This window comes from Xiphophorus couchianus, chromosome 7 (assembly GCF_001444195.1).
Source record: "Xiphophorus couchianus chromosome 7, X_couchianus-1.0, whole genome shotgun sequence".
In the NCBI taxonomy this organism is placed as follows: Eukaryota; Metazoa; Chordata; class Actinopteri; order Cyprinodontiformes; family Poeciliidae; genus Xiphophorus; species Xiphophorus couchianus.
The window spans coordinates 20,828,039-20,848,224 of record NC_040234.1 but is presented as its reverse complement, the minus strand read 5'-3'; the positions used below and the strand labels follow the sequence as shown (position 1 = coordinate 20,848,224).

At 35.1% G+C, this 20,186-nt stretch overlaps 2 protein-coding genes and 1 long non-coding RNA gene across 5 annotated transcripts in view; 2 read left to right on the top strand and 1 right to left on the bottom strand.

The window, feature by feature from the left end:
* pou1f1 (POU class 1 homeobox 1) overlaps nucleotides 1-5,728 on the top strand; it is a 20,352-nt gene extending 14,624 nt beyond the window's left edge. For all 3 annotated transcript variants that reach the window (XM_028023145.1, XM_028023146.1, XM_028023144.1), the window contains 2 exons: nucleotides 152-212; nucleotides 305-5,728. In XM_028023145.1, the coding sequence (XP_027878946.1) occupies nucleotides 152-212; nucleotides 305-545 (302 nt within the window). In that variant the 3' untranslated portion in view covers nucleotides 546-5,728. The remainder of the gene's footprint in view (nucleotides 1-151; nucleotides 213-304) is intronic.
* On the bottom strand, nucleotides 5,174-15,136 carry chmp2ba (charged multivesicular body protein 2Ba). Its single transcript, XM_028023147.1, has 6 exons — nucleotides 14,955-15,136; nucleotides 12,080-12,171; nucleotides 9,111-9,305; nucleotides 8,089-8,191; nucleotides 7,706-7,812; nucleotides 5,174-6,616 (listed from the first exon to the last, which is right to left on the bottom strand). Exons 1-6 carry the CDS (start codon nucleotides 14,986-14,988, stop codon nucleotides 6,497-6,499), a joined length of 651 nt encoding a protein of 216 aa, XP_027878948.1. The 5' UTR covers nucleotides 14,989-15,136; the 3' UTR covers nucleotides 5,174-6,496.
* Nucleotides 12,481-20,186, top strand: LOC114148141 (uncharacterized). The gene is made up of 2 exons (XR_003596224.1): nucleotides 12,481-13,973; nucleotides 17,311-20,186. It is a non-coding gene; the product is annotated as an uncharacterized LOC114148141 (long non-coding RNA).

Genomic DNA, 20,186 nt, shown 5'->3' with positions numbered 1-20,186 from the left:
TAATTAATTAAGACTAATTCAGTCAAAGTGAGAAGCGACAGAATTAATTGAGAAATTTGAACAAAGCTATGCTTGAATTTTGTAGAATTTTAATGTTTTTCTCAATCATTCATAAGCTTCAATGACAAAATACTCTTTGACTCCCTTGTAGCGTTGTACAGTGATAAAACTGGAATGAATGAGCGGAAGAGGAAAAGGAGAACAACCATCAGGTATACTTTGTGAGGATGACGTAAAACCATCCAATTCACTCAGTGTTTAAGGATTTTGCTTTCTGCTTTTTGTTCCGTGTTTGATTCTGCAGCCTGGGAGCTAAGGAGGCCCTGGAGCGAAGCTTTGTGGAGAAAACTAAGCCATCCTCTCAGGAAATAGCCCGGATAGCCATAGGCCTCCATCTGGAGAAGGAGGTGGTCCGAGTGTGGTTTTGCAACAGACGCCAAAGAGAGAAACGTGTCAAAACAAGTCTCAGCCTGAGCTCCTGTTTGACCAAAATCAATCCAAACTGTCTCACACAAATAAGTAAAACCCAAAGACCACTTACATAAACTGAAGCTCTAAATTGGCTTCTGAGCTAATGCGACGGAGGCTTTTTCATGACCACAGCTTTTCTGACAGTTCCAAAAGTAATAAATTCAGTAACATGCAGAAATGGAGATGCATTTATGAAAACCTTTGTAAAAAAAATAAACATTCCTTGTGTTTCTTGTATTAACTATGAATGTACTGAAATCTATTAGAAATTAATTTAGTTAAACAATCCCTCGCAAAAAATATCCATACCCTCATACGACATATTCTTCACCGAGAAAGAACACAAAATGGTACCAAATTATGAAGTGGAAGTTGAATGACAAATGCTATTCACACTTTTTAACAAATGGCATCAGGTTTTTTGTTCCAAGATGTTTTTTGCTGTTTTTTCTCAGCTTTACTGAGTTAATACTTTTGAGAACCAAATTTAATTGTTAGAGCAGCAAATCTTTTCAGGTATGCCTCCAGCGGCTTTGCACAACTGAGGATTGATTTTTATTTATTTATTTATTTATTTTTTCCAGTTGAAGTTCATTTGAATTGAACCACATTGAACAACAGTAAAAGCTAATCACCCAATGTGATTTTCTCTGTAGGCACCGTGCCTTTACAGATCAGCTGAGTGCCTTTCTGAAAGCTTTAATCTACAACATGTCCTTCAGCTTGTGCTTATTTGTTCCAAGAAAAAGTGAAAAAAAATACTGATGAAATTTCCATCTATCTCTTTTTTGACATATTTGTGTTCTTCATTCGGATGTTTTGTCTTGCCCTATCTTAATCAAACTACGGTACTTGAAAAAATGTAACTGAAGTTAAAATAAACATATATTTAAATTTTGACAATAACTTATTTATTTGAAAACTAATATATTGCGTCAACATGTTTTGCTGCAATTTGTTTATTTGATGGACAATTTAGAGTTAAATATGAAACTTTTAGACAGTATAGAGCTTTTTAGTCTGTTATTTCTGTGATGTTTTGATTTTGCTGTTGCTTTGTGTTGCTTGCTGATGTGTCATACAATGGGAATCATCAGCCAGCACTGACCCTGACCCTGTTGGACTGACTGATGTGAAATGTCCAAACTTTGACAGTTTGGACCTTGTATTACTGTAACTACAACTTACATCAAGCGCCAGTAACTGCGGTCTGGAACAGCTTGAAATTGATTTAGGAGATCGATATATATGTTACATAAAATCTCAGCAAGACTGATAGACAGTTTCTTTATTCTTGCCAAAAATGTCCAGTACTCCTTTGGTAAAATGAACCGTCTGAGTAATGGATACTGGAATGTATTCTAGGTTCAAACTGTGAATTGAGTGTTATGATGAAATAGTTCACCTGTGCCAAGTCTTGTTTTTACAGCTCTATTATCAAATCAATGCACACATTAGGGAGACAGAGTGAGGATTCATAAATAAAACCAGCCGGCGCTTTAATTCAGGAACAAACTGTTTCCGTTGTGACTTACGTTGGGTTATATAACTCGAGTGCTGCCAGGGGAATTAAATGCAGTGGGGTTATGGACTGCCAATGCAATTCTTAGGGTGTGAAAAGTTAAAGACAAGTTATGCCTTAAAGAGACTTGGTGAAAAGCTTCTTTGGCAAGAGTGAAAGTGCCTTTGTGTTATTGATGCTGGCTCTAAGGGTAGTGTTGCAAATTTATAAGTTAGTCTTTGGTCTCTTTTAACTTTCTATACATGTGAGATTGTGTGAATAGTTAAAATGCAGGAAATTTCAAAGCTAAACTCAGCAAATTATTGACGGTATTACCTGCTTTCTGTCGTACCATGTAAATATCTAAAGCTATTGTAAAGGAAACACATCATGGTTTTCATATATATATTGTTTAAGCAACAAAATACTGTTTTCACTAAAGAATGCATGTAATTTCTTGTCAGTGCAAACCATTCTGGTGTCTTTATTTGTTTTGTTTTTTTCAGAGTTGTCTGTAAACAAGCTCTAAAACTCAAGATATTTTGTGGCTGTGCAGTCATGATCAAAACCTTTAAGACAAATGTAGTTGTTCCAGATTTATGGCTTCAGTTTTGCTTAATCGTTTTTCTTTCAATGTTGTATGTTTATGGTAAAAGAAATGGGTAATAAACATTTTATCAGTTCAAAAGGTTTTTATTAAAAAATGCATAAGGTTTATACAAATCATTGCAAGGTTCTCAGTGGGATTAAGATCTGAATAACGCCCTGGCAATGAGCCGCAATTTCTATATTTGACCTTGAGCCACTCAGTTATCCATTTTTCTCTGGAACATGCTCCACCACCACCATGCTGGGGAAAACATTGTTCATCACTACTTTCCTCTTGGACGATGTTTTGTTATAGGTATTTGTTCATAGCAGTGTTTTTGGCTAAAATTGTAAGTCCACTCCCTTAGAGGAGAGACAATCCCCGGACTAGAATGTGCTCAGGTTCTTCACACAGCATGACACAAGATTCACGGTGAGGTTCATAGTTTTCATCTCTGCAGTCAGTTTCACAGATGTTACAAGAAAACAAAACATTTAACCAGCCCTGGAGAGCAGTCTTGGCGTACATTTTGTGGAATATTATTTTCTTCATGATTTTCCTTTGGGTTGAAGTTGCACCATTGAGGTCCTGACACCAGCCCAGCACCCAAAGGTTTGACCTTGAACAATCACCACACTGCAGAAGTGATGATCACTTACTTGAATCCTTTTTGCAATAACAGTTGCTCAACTTTCTTGGTTTGCTCTCTGCATTGCAAATAAGGGTTTTGGAATTACTGTAATTGATTCACTTACTAAATAATTGCACTTCACCCTATCGCTCTCCAATTACATTGCTTGCGAATTAATCTTTAAACTGTCTTTGTAATGGCACCATATGATGGAAATGTTGGTAAAAGCTGCCATATACACAGAAATGAGCCAAAATCATTGGCTTGTCAGGATACTTCTATAAAAACGTTTTCTTTGTATATATTAATGTGCAAACTTTATTTTGTAGGAATTTAGGCTTACAGCAGGGATACATTTTAAGCGAGTATTTTTCTCAGCATTTTTCTAATAAGGGTGTTGACATGAAACTCACACTAGATGTCAGCAACAACCAAACTACATTTTTTCTCGGTCGCTGAGTTGGTGCATTTCTCAGAACAGAATTGAAATTCTCAAAACTACTTGTTCAATTTTCAAATCAATTTGTCACTTGTACACATAAAAAGATAATTTCTTGTTCCTTCCAACAAATTGCAAAGCTTTTGGACATCATACAGGTTACTTACGCTCAGTTATCTGCTTTTTCCTACATTTTCAATTGCTTTTGTCATGTTGATCAAAATGCATTATTTGGGTCTCTGTTGAATTGTCTCAACCTCCACAATATTTAAGCATTATTTCATTCCATGCAAAATGCTTGAGCAAGTTACCATGATATATCAAGCATATATCTAGATATTTCCATTAGAAAAGCCAATGCCTCACCAGTAATGATCATCACCACAGCTCACTGACTTAGAGTGAAGTCACACAGTACGAAGAGCCATTTCAGCCAAAATTAAAATAATAAATATATAGGGAAAATAAGCAGCAGGACATTTGGACAGTCCAAGGTAACACTGGTAGAATAGAGTCTGATGAGATGCAATCAGTTGAACTCTTTAGATGTCCCTTTAAATACCATATTTGGAGAAGAAATAGAACAAATTACCACAAAAACATTTTCTGGAGTAATGTGGGGGTGGTAACATCATTGTTTCTGGCTGTTTTTCAACATATGGAACTGACATCATGTAATCAAAGGAATGGTGTATATATAAATGTACTGAGGCGTTCTGGGTAAGAAGCTGACACTGAAATAAATGTTCTAAGCAAAACAATGATCCCAAACAAACTCACTTTGTTTCTTGTAAGAACAATACAGCAAAAATACAAATCTGGAGCCCTTACAATCTACCGAGCCATCTTTGAACTCAGTCCAGCTACAGAAAACTTTAGTCACAAATGTTGCATGACCTTTTAAAAAAAAGACAACTTATTTTTAAATATACCAGAGGAAATTGTAATTTTTAAAGAACTACAATTTAATATTTGTGTGCATTTTAAAATAAAGAAAAACAAAGCTTTTGCAAAAAGGGGATGGACATTTAATTCCCTGGGATGTTATTTCTGAAAAATGAAATAATAAAAGTTAATTTAAAAAAATTAACAGAAAAATAGATCTAAAAATACTTTTGTCATTCTTTTTTGGGAAGCCAATAAAATTATAATGCAATTAAACAATATATATACAGTATATTGTTATATATACAATATATAAGGAACAATGAGTCAAAACAAAACCTGTGAATTGAATACAACTTACTTCCCATCCAGATTACTTCAGCTGTCCTTACCAGAGGTACTTCCATAGAAATGTACTATGGATGTTAAATATATTTCACTTGGTGTGTTCAGTAGTCACCCTCTGTGTCATTTCCCTTTGTTGCACATTACCTGTGGACTAACTTGTCACAATTTCTTTCTACATATGGATCATTTTGGTTGAGACAGACATCTGGTATTATAAGAAAGTTCAAAATTAATTTTCTCCCTCACATAACATGTGAGGGACAAAATATGACCCTTCATATGGAAAAACAGTATGAGACCCAATCAGAATCATACCTGAGGAAACTTTATTCCTTATAAAAGCCATAAACCTTTTACAGAATCAATTAACAATGACAAAGAAGTAAACAAACATGAGTAAGCATGTCTTTGAAAACAAACTTCCACCCAGGCAACGGCACTCATCAAAATCTGTAAAGACCCTAATTCTGTTTACAATTATGTTAGACTGGTGCATGATAGAGGAAGAAATGATGAGCAAAACCTCAATGGAGTATGTTGGGCTATGTGTGTCACAAGAGTGCAAGAATTACACATTTTCAGTTCATTTTGGAAGCAGGAACTGATGTGGAATTAAACGGCCAGAAAGAGAAAGACACTATGTTTCATTGAACAGATATCACCATTTCTCTCACAAAGCCTGAAACTGCTGACATTAACAATTCACTTTGTTGGAAAGTCAGACATGAAACATTTTAAATCACAGTGTCATTTCAACACACACTTCCATTATTTTGTAGCTGTAGTGTGCATGTGTGTGTAGTTTCTTTTGTATGAGGCAGCTGAAGATTCCTAAAGAAAGTAACTGCACAGCAGCTGAGAGAGTAAAGAGACTGCAGAACCAGCGCTTTTCTGCAATCGCTGATTAAATCAAACCTGGAAGCCAAATAAAACCTTATTTAATTACTTTATATCAACAGACAATTAATTTAAAATCCTGCCAGTCTTCCATTAAGCCTGAATTAGACTTTAGCGGCAAAGTTAGTGATGGTTATTCTAACACCTGGCTGTAAGTGTCCTGTAAGCGATAACAAAAGAAAGCAAAATTGTCCACTGGGAGTTCTAATGGAGGTGGTTCCACTCAGAGGAAACAAGTCAGATGGGTTTAAATGAACCAAAAGCAGCACAAACATCAGGTAAATGATCTGAGAAAAAGAAAGCAAGAGCCATCTGTTTATTGACAACCCCAAAGCTGTTTTTAATCACCAACTCTTGCATTAAAACTTCCTGGAGAAAGAGCATCCATCACTGATTACAGGACAAACTAAAGGCTGGCCAAACAGTCAAATGGAAAAGACATTTCCAAACTGCATTTGTAGCCCTTCCAAAGACAGATTATTGTAGTTCTTTGGGCCAAGTTGTGGCCTTTCCAGTATCATAATAAATATTTTCTCATAAATACACGTCCAATGAACTTTAAGGCAATATGCATAACAACGTGAGAAAATTCTGCCTTTCTGCCTTTGACTTTGTGTGTGTAGAATAGTGTATGCAGCTTTTAAACAATGACAAAACTAGTGCATCCGACAGAGTCCGTATCAAACAGTTTTGAGTTGCACTAGCTTAGAATCCGAACAATAACACAACAGGGAACTAATCCACTCCTAGAGCTCGAAGTTGTCTCTCGATCTCATCGTCGGAAATGGTGGCTCCTTTGGAGGAGGCAGCGGTGGCACCGGGGACGTTCTTTCCTGCAGCCGGTGCTCTGACCATCTGAAACCATAGATTGGCAGGAAATCCCATTAGCAGGAAGAATTATTAAATAATCACAGAGCCTTTTTTTAATCACCAAGTGTACAGGATTGTATTTCCACCCTACCAGAAAAATAAATTAAAATAAAAAAAAACACAACTGAAAATTGGTAAGCTATCTGAGATCTCATATACAATAAGATATTTTTCTTTGAGAAGAATATCTCAAAGAAAAATATCTTTGAGAGAGAGATTAGAAAATCTCTGTTCAGAGATTTTAGAAACCTAATGTGTGAGAAGACGAAGCAATAACAGTGTCTTGCTAATGTATATACACACCTTGAACTTTGTACAAAAAAAAAAAAAAACACAAATGTTGCTGTATTTTAGAGAGTTTATAGCTGATTGCGGTGTTGGCACATATTACAGCCAAATCTTTGATGGTAAACCATCCAGTGTTGCAGCCTTTTGTGACACAGAATACCTGGTATTATACAAGTGCTTTGAAATTTTAAAGCATAAAATATGATGCAACAACAATGAAAAAAAGGAGAAATAATTTTCTTGTATGAAGCACTCTTAGCACATTTCTTCTACTTTAAACTCAACAATTTTGTTTTCTCTAATGAATTTTACACATAGTCAAAGCTCTGATGGCAGACCTTTCTTTTCAGTATTTTATAGACAAAGAATAATATTATCAAGCTGTCTCTATGTTCACTGCAGCTGTGGGTACATTTATTGGACAACGTGTGCATTTCTGCAGTGTGCAGAGAGGTAATAATTCATGTAGCCCCCCAGGGGGAGCCAGACACACAGCAGACGGAAAGCATGGCAGTAACAGAGCTTGAGCCTGAAGAGCTGTAGGCGAGCCCCACCATGCGGCAGCTGTTATGCATTTTAACAGCAGATAAAAGAAAAGCCATGTGGAGAGTTTATTGTTTTTGTAGCCAAGAGCTTTAACCTCATTTAGGAAAGATAGGCCTGTAAAAATCAGCAGAAAACCATTTCTTTGTATCCTTCCAAAATGCTTACAATTCTCCTTTAGGTAGAGGGCTTAAGGGTTTAAATTAAGGGTTTAAATAGACGACATCAGAGTCTGTGTCTTACCTTCCCTGAGATTTCAATGCCGATCTCATCCAGAACCTGGTTGACAATGTCCTGAGATTCTTCTTCATCCCCAGATTCATCAAAAATGTCATCTAAAGTGTCATTGACTGGACAGATAAAGATACAGAGAGGGGGAAAAAAAACAAAAACAAAATTTTAAGGTCAAGTTGAAACTTTAAGGTATATATATATATATATATATATATATATATATATATATATATATATATATATATATATATATATATTTTTTTTTTTTATTCTTTCATCTTGATTTTTATTTACTTGTTTTCATTACCAAACATATATCCTCATATTAACCCTCTAAATCCTTGTTAAAAGCTTATAAACACCACATGCGTTTGTGCATCATGTGCGCTTACTCATGTCTTCGGTCATCCCCATCTTCATGTTCTCCTTCTGGAAGTCCTGCATGGTTTTCAGTGTCTTCTGCGGATCCATTTTCTTATTCACGGCCTGCATCGTCTTCAAACAACAGAAAGGAAGTGAGATAAAATCTTTTTCAGCTTTCTTGTTAGAGCAGTACAGACTGTAAGAACAGGGATTAACAATTATTAATCACTGTGTTTCCATAAAGAATTGTGTGTTTTTTTATAAGACCAGATCTGACATCAGCCAAAGCTCGACATTAGAATCACTTTGGTGGAAAACTACTGTACTTTATTAACTGTATGTCGCTCCAGGGAAAAAAAAACACATACATAAGTCGCAGGACCTGCCAAGCTAGGAAAAATGTCTAACTTATAGTCAGGAAAATATGGTATTAGTTTGGTTTTAGATAAGAGGCTGTATGTCTTGTACTACCTCCATTGTTGCAGAGATAAGAGCAGCAGCTAGGTCTAAACACAGACTGATCATTCATTTCCACATCATACAAACATAAATGTGACCTACTGAGGATGACATCATACCCACGATCTTATCTCCTGCTGACTGACACACTTATCCATTGGTTCAAATATTTTTCTTTCTTTCTATCATAGAAAACTGTACCCATACATTTGTGTTAAAATGAACTTAGTGCATATATTAAGCTGCTAATATTTTTGTCTTAAAGCGATCACACCTCATCACCCTCCATTAATCTGAAGCCTAATTATATTTAACCTGTCGGTGTGTGGTTGTACAACACTTCGCTCTTGGCCATTAAATGTTTGTCACACTTCATTAACAATGATGTTGGGACTTCCCTTAAAACACATGTAGTTTCTACAATAAACATTTTCTCATAATGTTTCCATTATGACACAAAAAAGTCAGGACAAAAAAAAAAAAAAAGTGATTATATTTCTGGGTGTTTATATGTACAATATGTAAGTGGAAGTAATTCCTAAACATTTAGTACATCTGACCTCAGAGCAACCAATATAATATAGAATTTTACCTTGGCCGTGGTAGACATGGCACCAGCCATCTTCATTTGAGAGTTCATGACTTTAGTTTGCGTTGACATGGAGGTAACCTTGGAGCTCACAGCATACGTCCTGTTCTTCTGCTTCCTAAGCTGAACTAACTGCTTTGCAAGAATCTTACAAGCCTCCTTGTTGCCGCTTTTAGCCATTTTCTTGATCTCCAACTCCTACAGAGAGAAAGAGAGAGAGAGAAAAAACACGAGTCCAAACAAATTAACAGTCTTAATTTGTTTTCTCCTCAAACATGGTTTTCAATGGTTTTGACTGGAACTTTGAAGTTTGTTATTTAACTTTTCTTAATATTCTTGTCAATTCAGACCTACCCTCAAGATATTAACAGTTGTTTCACAAATAAAAAAAAATATCTTCCGACACACTTCACATTTTAAATAAATATATGTATTTGTATTCATTAATCTCTACAGACCGACAGAGATGTTTATAAATACAGACATCATAAATACAGTCTTTGAGATGAAATACTATTCGCTGGCAAACCAAGCCAAGCATTTAGCTTCAGTAAACATGAGAAAATATGTTGCTGCCTTCAGGGATTCTGTGTGTGGGCCTGACAGTGTGAGAGCATCTCAAGAGATGAGGCAGAAACTGAGGGTTGCAGTAAGCTCGCCGGCCTCTCGGCTCCAAACTGTATTGTTTATTTCTTGCATGCTGAATGTATCCTCTACAGGAACTAATAATAAATTATTTATATTTGATACAGTCATAAAAAAATACTCCACTCAGCCATTTTCTTCAGCCTCTTAACACAAAACATGTATGGACTGTCATTTATCAAATGCATTAAGTTCGGTTCATATTTGCTCATCTGTAAATAATTTAAATGCAAAAATTGGGGCTGAACTGTAAGGAAAGAAGCTGCATTACAAACTGCAATGCTGTCAGAAATTCTCAACACATCAACAAGAAAAAAGTGGGGAAGAAAGCATTTTTTTTTACTATCTGCAGAAAACATTAGTAAATGCTTTCAATTTTTTAAAAAGCTAAAACACTGTTGATGTTTTGAAACAGGACTAAAAATTAGAGGTGCAGCAAGAAGACTGAAGGTAACCAGAGCCGAATGATTTTCAGCTTAATAAGCCTTTACCTCTGCCCATGTGGTCAGAAACTCAAAAATCCTATCTTTCTACAGTTAGTGAATACACCTAAGTGCTATCAACAGCAACACATTTTGGCATAGAGGTTACTGGGTAAAGACTCAGCAATTTTTAGAATTACTAAAGTCTGTAGGAGGTATATGAGCTGTTCAGCTCCAACAAAGAGCTAAACTTTGGTAGATGCTGATCAGTTCACTCCTTTGCCTTGTCTGAATACATATTTAGCAACTCTGTGTTATCCTTTTAAACATTGATACAGAAAGCAGAGGGTTTTTTTAATAACTTCGATATCTACCATAAAAAATGAAGTGGTGTTTTCAATTTGTGGAAACAGAGAGTTGTTCTCAGAAATCAAAACTTGAACTTAAATTATTAAAAAAATATAAAACAGTCAGCAAATTTCTGATCACTTTTTAATATTTTTAAATAAATATAAATTAGATAAATAAATATTTTTTAAAATAAATAGACATTACAACAGCACATTTCATTGTGCTGTTGTAATGTCTATTGCTCTCAGAAAAAAATTACAGTTTATAATCAAATCCGAACTTGGGAATTTTGTGTTTAGTCAACTGTTATGCATGTGACAACAGTCGGAGATGCAGAAAGAAATGACTACCCATCCCTAATAGATAATGCAGAGAATGTTTATAATTAGAAATGCTAGCTGCACGAATCATGCTCATAATTTGATAAATTAATAAATTATTTATTAAATCCTCCTGTCTTTGTTTTAAATGAGTGAAACTCTACCATTACTCTCTGACAAACTCACTGAATGACTCTTCTACTCCTAATCTAAATAATTAATGAGAGTTCTTGGCAAAAATGGGTGAATTAAACATTTTTAAACACTTGTCATACAGTTCTTAAAGACAAATCAAAATAGGGTAATTGGTTTTGGAAGGTCATAGCTTTTCAAAAAGTGAACATTAGCTTCAAATCTGAAAAATAACTTGTCCAAAAATAAGCAAAGAGAACTACTCAAACAGAATCAAAGTTCATCTGGCCCTCCTTACCTTTATGGCAAATAAAAAGCAATAAAGCTGGTACGCAGCATAAATCCCCCTCAATAAATATTAATACGCATACATAAAGACTTTTACTCTGACTGTAAAATTTGACTCATTTTAACACATCCACTTCATTTTGCTCTTATGTTCCCTTGTGTAAATGGAATATACATCATTATAAGACATACTTTGAATCTTTGGTTCTCTGCCGCTTTTAATAAAGTACCTATAAATCTGAGAGTGGGCACATTTTCTTATTGGAAGCACAATGGGGGACCCTTATGATTGTGCTAACTTGCAGATTAAGGTAATTTTCATTCGTAAGCCAAGATCCTTTTAATTCAGGGTGTACAACAAAGCTTTTAAAGACCAAACTAATTAGCGGGAAGCATTAATGAAGAACAAAATTGGGGTTCCCCAGGGAGGTAATTATGTCCCACACGATATTTACTTAATACAGCTAAATGAGGAAGACACTCTCCGCTTCTTTCATCTTACTAAAACGGGAAATGTAACGTACAGCTTTAGTCTCATTGAGCAAGAGTTTGAGTTTTGCTTGCCTGGAGCAAAGCCTCCACATCGGCTCATTCCCTTCTTTTCACTTAGATCCAAGAGCCACTTGGGTTTAGTCCTTAGTGGTAAAAGGGAGATTTAAACGGGTTTCAAGGACTTTTGCTGTATGTATCATCTGCTGGAGGTCCTCAAAGCTTTGATGCAATATGTAGAAATCTAACAAAAATGCTCTGCATGGACATTGTTTCTTACTTTTCATTTCTTTAACTTTATTGGTTAGTGCGTGTGAATTCTGACCATTTGTTTCTCTTGTTTTTCCAGCGCTGTTCGGTCCCTGGTGATCTGTCTCTGAGTGCTTCGGAGCTCCTTAGACTGTTCCTTGATGACATCTTTCGGAAACGTAAAAACAAGCAAAACAGAAGGGTTGATACTTTATGTATCAATCAACAAATCAGATTTCATAGGTAAAACACTTTTCATACTTTAACACCAGGTATTTTGCAGAAAGGGAATAGAACTACACTTTTCTATAAAACTGAAGAAAATGTCTAGCAGACATTTAGAAATAAAGGAAATGCAATCCCATTTATAGATGTGGAAACTCTACAGGCAAATATTAATATTCAAATATTAAAATACCAGACTCTTAGTAAAAAAATACTTTAACCATAAGACAAAGTAGCAATAAATATAAAAATTGTATTTTATTTAGGATGAAATATAAAAAGGCAATAAAATCTTAATTAATAACTAAATAATAAAAAGATCAAACTTAAAAAAAATAAAACATCTTGGTTGACCAGTTATTAAATTAATAGGATAAAAGTAAGGCAGAATTATTAAAGTTGAAGCAAAACCCAACATATAAAAATATGCACTTCACTTGCCTTCACAAACAGATGCAAACCATCAAACATTCTTTTGACAAAGATGAACGCTCTTAAAATTATTTATATATGTTCCTTAGATAAAAGCTAATTGGAAAAAAAGTTAAATGAACCTTTTGTTACCGCTGTACTTCTTTCATAAAAAAAAAAGAAAATGAAAAAAATATATACAATATACACAAAATACAAAGCAAAGACTTCTCATTACTTACAATAAAGTCAATGGTCTACAGAATGGCCACTGAGAGAAATCTAAAGCACTATAATCTTAACCTTTGCAGTAGGCTTGTTTGATTGTCTTTGTCTATTGCGTTCAGAATACCACAGCAGGATCAGCAACACACTTACTACACACTGACAACTGCGGCAACTGCTCTGGCAGCTGACACCAATATTGAGTCAGTCAGCTCCAAGAAACATCATGTGAAATATTGCACGATCCTGAAGTCACACAATGAGAGCTGACTAATCAGAACTAAACATTCAGGATAATTCACACAGCTACTAGGTTACAAACAACAACAGCTACAAAAAACATTTATCTGAGATAAAGTCTAAGGGGGCATGCTTCTGAATTTGAATTATATTTTTTATCATTTCTTAATATGTATGAATATATGCATTTAAAAAAGAGAATTTTTGGCTTTCATAAATGAATAAAAAAAATAAAAATCAAGATCACGCCTAGTAAACAGAAAAAAACTAATTTGCTTTAGAATATAAATGTTGACCTGATCTTCTGTTATTAGAGTTACATAGTATCTAAATATTATAATAGTTATTTCAATAAAAAATATTACAAAATATAATTTAGCAGTATAAAAGCAAAAAAAGACAGCTTTACACACGTTTTTAAGCTTTATTTCATAAATAAACGACATCCTGTGTAAACAGCATTGAACGGCCAAATAAAGCCTATTCTTTCAAAGTCAGCAAACAATAAACTAGTTAGAATCACATCACTACAGTGGACCACTTGTAGGGATGATGCATAAGTGCGTATAAGGTGACGTGCCGCCAACGTATCAAAGTGGGAGGGATATCATCCTACAAATATGTGCGATCTTTCCCCCCCATCACTAACCATGGGAAGTAAATTTGAAAATCGACCAGAAACCACTCCGACGACCAGACACAAGGCAAGAAAAAAAATCCAAAAACTCTCTGTCCGGAGAGTGAAAGGGTGAGGGAAGACTCAGCAAATGCATGAGACAAGAAACGTAAAAAAAAAAGTTAAAAATAAAAGAAAGAAAAGAAAAGCCACCGTTAAAGAAGATCTGTTGACAGCTCAACATACTGTGAAGGTAAGGGAGCGCAGTGAGTACAGTATGCAGACTGTTGCTGTGGGTGAGGCTGGAAGGACAGGGATGGGAGGAGTAAGTAAGCAATGCTGTGGAAAGATTTTCCTACTCCAACTATGCCTTTCTTTTCCTTGAACCTGCTTCTATAGCTTATTTCAGATTTTCATACATCGATTTTTTTTATTATTATTATTATTTTACAAAAAGTGAAGAGGTGAATATTAGATTTTTATTTCCTGTGAGTCATTACTTGGGAGAGAATAATTGATTTATACATTTTTTAGGAAAAATGTGTCAGATTTTCCATTTTAACTCTGAATGGCTGATTGTCTTGCCTGAAGAAAATATTGAAATATTCATACTCTAAGGTTTTCCAGAATCGGGTTAATATGTTAGAGGATGACAGCATGCCAAGACGTCATAGTTAAACAACCCTTAAAATTCATTACGCAATTACAATGTAATTTTCTCTCTCCTGTTCCTTATTGTAGTCAAAGTTTAAGCAGAATTATGAATGGTAAATGTTATGTCTAAAACAAATAGAAACGTAACCAAAACCGTAGGAGTTCAAAACATTCATTTTGGGCCACTGATATTGTATTTCAATTAATGTACATAAAATCACATTTTCTAAGTTTGAGTGACAATAAAAACATCCTCTTCGTACAACTTCAAAGAATAAGTTTACTTTTATTCCTCGGTGATGATGAGAAACCCAGAAGTTCTTTGACATTTTAAAGTCATTTGTTTGCATTTTAACCATCACATTCCTATCCTAGGTTATTTCTTTTAATCCATGTATTTTTGGCAGCCTTTCGACGCTTTCTCCAGGTTAGTAATGCGCCTGGTGACTCAACAAGACCAACAACAGGTTCAACGAGTTATTTGGGGACAGCTAATTCAAAGGGGAAGAACACATAGGCTGAAAACAAACGGGCTAAAAACAAGTTAGCTAGCTTTTCTTTAAACACAGAACAAACTTACCATCGACAGTCTTCTTCTTGAAGAGGGAAGCCATGTCGCTATTCTGTATGTAGCTAACTATAGAAATTCAATTCAAACCGTGTACTTTAAACAGTACTAATTCCTTTCGTCTATACGGTCAGCCCAGGACGGTACGTCTCCTTTATCAGCCTTCGTTTCCTGGTTGACTTCTGCTGTCGGGAGTTCCTCCCTCAGCTGGCGTCACGGCGGGACCTTTGTGCTGCTTTCAAGTGTACCGCGGAAAACGCTATTTCATGTGAATATGTTTGCTAAAAATACCAAATAAAAAAAACAAACAATAAGTTCGAGCTATTTTTGTGTGGCAAAGATTAAATGAAACTATTTTTGTGTTGGTATCTTATTGCTATCTTCTGTGCTAAAAACTAATTAGCAAAACCTTGGTGATTTAACCTTTGTTAAATCACCAAGGTGAGTCAATGGTAACAGTAATTGAAAAAAAACTCTCATGAAAGTATCATCAGTTGTTGAACAGAACAGTCAAGGGTACTATTTTCAGAATGACAAAGAATCACTGACAAATCCAGTCTTTTATTTTGGATAAGGTGTCTTCATAATTCTCATTGAAAGCATATTCCATGTATCACTTGAATGCAGCACATAGACGGAAGTATGTTAATGATATAACAAAGAAATATGCTCATTTCTACCTGTATAAAAAGGCTAAGAAAGAAAATGAAGTCAAGTCAGATATGTTTATTAATCTTCACAGTATGACCTTTGCAACTTTATTTTTGTACATTTTCTATATTCACAGGAATTCACATAAAGCACACCACATATGTGGTGAACTTTTTCACGTTTTGTCCAGTTATCTCTTCTGTGTGAAAGGGTAAAAATGATTTGTTGTTTTACTGTTACTTTTAAACATAGTCTGAAAAAGCTTAATGTATTTGTTTACAGCCCTCAATATTTTGTAGGACCAAATTTCATTACAATTTAAGAACTAGTTTTGCACAAATAGATACAACAAATTGCCATTTATTCATTTAAAAATACTTCAAGCTTAGATTTACTCCTTAAAGAACGTATTTGAATAGCAATTTCCAAGTCTTGTCTTTTAGATTTAGATCTTTTACTGGAAAATACTACTGCATAAAGATACTTTGATCTAAAGAAATCCCTTGTAATTCTGGCTGTATTTTTGGGGTTTGTTGTCCTGCACGAGCCCAGAATGTCTCGTATTTGCAGGCCAGGTTTTCTTTCAGGATTTCCATGTCCCTGCTGCCACTTCTCTGAAGAATGCTCTCCTTGTCTGAGCAGTTTAGGTGGACAGAAATGTCTTGGTTAGTTTGTAGTTGTGCTTTCCACTTATAGATCTGGTATGGTGGATTGGACAGTTCTCTGTGATTTAAGGATATCATAGTAAGTGTACTGGATAAAACTCACTCCAATGTCTATACCACTTATCCTTGCAGGGTCGTGATTTGGGCGAGTGCCTAGACAGGTTCCCAGTCCATCACAAAGCATCCCTTAGACACTCAAGACAAATTACCATGCTCAGCAACTGACTCTTACCTAAGGGCAATTTAGAAAGACCAATTAACATAACAGAGATTTTTTTTTTTTAACTGTATAAGGAAGCTAGATTACTCGTGCATGCAGAGAATACAGACACTCCATTCAGGATGATTCCAGGTTTTTAGTGTATCAGCACTAAAGATTGATACATGACACATAACCAAAATTGTAAAATTTGCATTAAAAAATAAAGAAAATTTAAAATCAATATTGTTTTCAAATTTTGTCCACATTTACGTGCTACTTTATGTTGTAGACAATTACATAAAATCCCAGCAAAATACAATGTCTGTGACTGTAACGCAACAAAATGTGATAGCATTCAAGGGATATGAATACAGTTTATCTAGAAAATCACAGCCACACAAAAGATAATACACTTAAAGTACATACTGTAGCTGGGCAGTGCTTAAATGCTGAGCTATAGTCAGCAATGTTTGCAGGTGAGTCGACAAAAGTCAAAACAGGTTAAACAAGTTAAGTTTGTATAGCTCAGTTCCGATGACATCAGTGCAACTAAAAATAATTAGGTTCTTTTTCCTACAGAGCACGTGTACATTAAATTTATTTGTATTTGAGCACAGAGCAGTGAAGTGGCTTCCCTTTTTAAAGACATTCCCTGTAGAGCAGTATAATATATTGCATTCCAAATTTCATTTCTTGCCTTTTTATCCCCAGAAGAGAGCTAAGCTATCCAGTCTGGTTTGTATTCATATATTCCTTTTTTTTCCTGTTTCATATTAACACTGAGAGGAAGTTTCTGTGGGACAAATGGGACTCTTGAACCATAACCAACTCAATTTTGTGTTTTGGTTAGAACAGGAATGAATGCAAGAGACAGAAGACAAGCTGTAAAAGTGTGTTGGGACGCATCCTGGAACGATGTGAGACGCCAAGGGTGACTTTGAAAGAGGAAGATGGGTAGCCCTCAGCACTTTTCCCTGATCTCCAAGGAGGGCAGTATGTGTGAATGCACAGTTGCCTCTGTGCATTGGCATGTTGTCCTGAGGCATTACTCTTGTTAAGGTTATTAGAGAAGATGTTTAGCACTAATCAGTGGAGAGCCAAAGGGACCACAGCTAAATGGCCTCATCATCACAGGGCCCTGGTGGTGATAAATCTAGCCCCAAGCATTGAGAGGTCCAGCTGAATGTGTAGGTGCAAAGCAGTGCAATGTAAATCAGTACTTAGAAATTGAATTTGGTCATTTTTTCTGCTTTGTGGACAAATTGCCATTTTATGAGAACAATGAAGTACTCAATCTTGAGTTTGCTTAATTAAATGGATGTGATTATTTAAATAAATTACCTCTGTTATTATTGAGGATTTTTCTGTTTTAATTACTAATCTTATATTTTAAGCTCTATCCTTTTTCAATGTAACAAAGGATAAAAAAAAAGAAACAATGGAAACATGAGGAAACGCGTCTGTCCTTGTTTTTCTTTGTTCACTGTTTTTATAGATCGGATTATTTCCTACTTTCTCCACTTAGTTTTTTCCAGTAAACCCATTCTCTTCCTTCACCGGGTTATCTAGCCTCGAGCAAACTAGAACGTAATGTTAAGGCACTAACTACAGTGTGTCTGCACACAGACCCAGCAGAGAGAAAGAAACAATCATGTGTGAAATTAGATTTCTCCACAAACAGAGGGGAGTCAGAGCCATAAAGTACACCCAGCTCTTCGGCTTTGAAGGATCAGCCAAAAATAAATAAATAAAAAATTTTACAAATACCTTCACTTGATGATTTTTGCAATTATTTTTCTGGCATTTCTTTTGCTTCTCTTTACAGGTGAACTCATTTACAGATGCTTAGATGTGAGCCCAATTATGTCATAACAATAAAAAAAAGAAGTCAAATGTTTCAAACCACTTTAAATAGGATTGTTTTTAAGTGTAATTTGAGCACAGAACTTGCACCAAACTTTTTCAACAAGGTCTATTGCATGAGTGTTTATACTTGTTCAACCTTTTCACATTTTATCATTTCATATGTACAAACATCTATTTTGATAGAAAAGAATAAAGTAGCCCATAATTGTGAAGTGGAAGAAAAATGATAGATTGTTTTCAAATGTTTACAAAACTCTATTCCAACCTATTCTATTTTGTGACTTAATGCAATCAGTTGGGTTTTCTCAGGTAAAAGACATTTTACCAACTTGAATAATAAAGTGAACTCGTCTACGTTGTTTGATGAAAACAGATATGATTAAAACAGCATGTTTATAATTGATTTTAAATCTGCAAGTCCAATTGTTGAATATTTGTCAGCCCCCCTTTCTATTTCACCCCTAGACAAAACTAAATGTACAAATGTTGGAAGATCCTAAAACACCTGGTGATGTAAGTGTAGAGAAAGGTATTTCTACATTTTCTCTTCTCAAATATGTGGTATTTTGTTTTGGTCTATCTCTAAAAATTTAGATATAATACATTATTATTCATATATACTTTTGCAAGGCCCTGTATTTGCACAATGATTTAAAGGGAAGCAGTAGCAATATGTTCCACACTAGTGCAAGGTTCAGGCAATCTTGCTCCTGAGATGTTTCCTTTTTATTGTAGCTGAGCTGAGCTTGGTGCCGTATTTCAGCAAAAAAAGGGATTTGATCATATATCCTGATTTATCATTTGCATTGGAATTTCATGAAATCCCCGACAGTCTCATCAATGTGTATCTCATTTTCTTGTTTCACAAACATACAATAAATCCTGAGTGATAATAGGGTAAAGGATGTGAATATATGTTATTTTATTCCCTTCACACCTGACAAGCAACTGCAGGCTGAAATATCCTTGTCTGTATCAATAGAGAGACAGAAGCTGCAATGGGAGATTTGGGATTTTTGAAGCCCCTGTTCACATTGATGGATAGATGGTGAGTTCACCACTGATATGTCAGCAGAGAGATTGTCAAACAGAAGGACAACTCATAGGTTGTTAGACAACATGTCTGAAGAGAAGAGAAAACTCAAGCTTAAGAGTGATCTTGTGTTTTTTCAGGCACAAAGATATATCAGCATTATGTTTGACAGACACACTGTCCCCTCTTCATTCTAACACAAATGCAGCTGAAACTGTACACTGCTTTTGCTTTCTCTATCACCCTCGACACCGTCACTCGAGTAATCCTCAAGAGACGGTATCCCTCGAGGATTGCAGTTGAAAACCCCTATACGTTCTTATCTAACCAATACTTTCTGAAAACCCCTACTCTAGATCATCCATAGTTTCAAGTCCTGTCTTATACTATTTCCTATTAAGTTCATCCCTCAGGTTTTCTAAAGGACTTTGGTCTGCAGACTGAGATGGCAATGGAGAAGCAAGGTTTTGTTTGTGTTAAACCATTTCTGTGACAAAATGGTTTAATACAAAAAAGGTCACTAGATTTAAATCATTTTGTTGGACGGGTTCATTGTGCTATGCTCTTTACCACAGGTTTGCATGGCACTTGAAAGCAATTAGGCTCACATCAGAATAGATCCTAAATTTTTAATTTAAAGTACATTGAATTAAATTATTTTTTATTTACCCCCACTGAATAAAAGGAATAGAAGTAAAGGTTAATATATTCCAAAATCTCATTGTCAGGTGGGACTGTTTAAAAATAAATCAACTTATTTTAAGACTTTTTATGTGCTTATTCATGGATATGGAGTGAAATGTAAAATTAAAGTAAGTATATTTATA

Coding starts and splice junctions, on each gene's coding strand:
- chmp2ba (XM_028023147.1), bottom strand. CDS start 14,988: ATGGCTTCCCTCTTCAAGAAGAAGACTGTCGATG. Junction 8,192..9,110: donor CCATGTCTACCACGGCCAAG/GTAAAATTCTAT, acceptor TGTTGTTTGAAG/ACGATGCAGGCCGTGAATAA. Junction 7,813..8,088: donor GGGGATGACCGAAGACATGA/GTAAGCGCACAT, acceptor TTATCTGTCCAG/TCAATGACACTTTAGATGAC.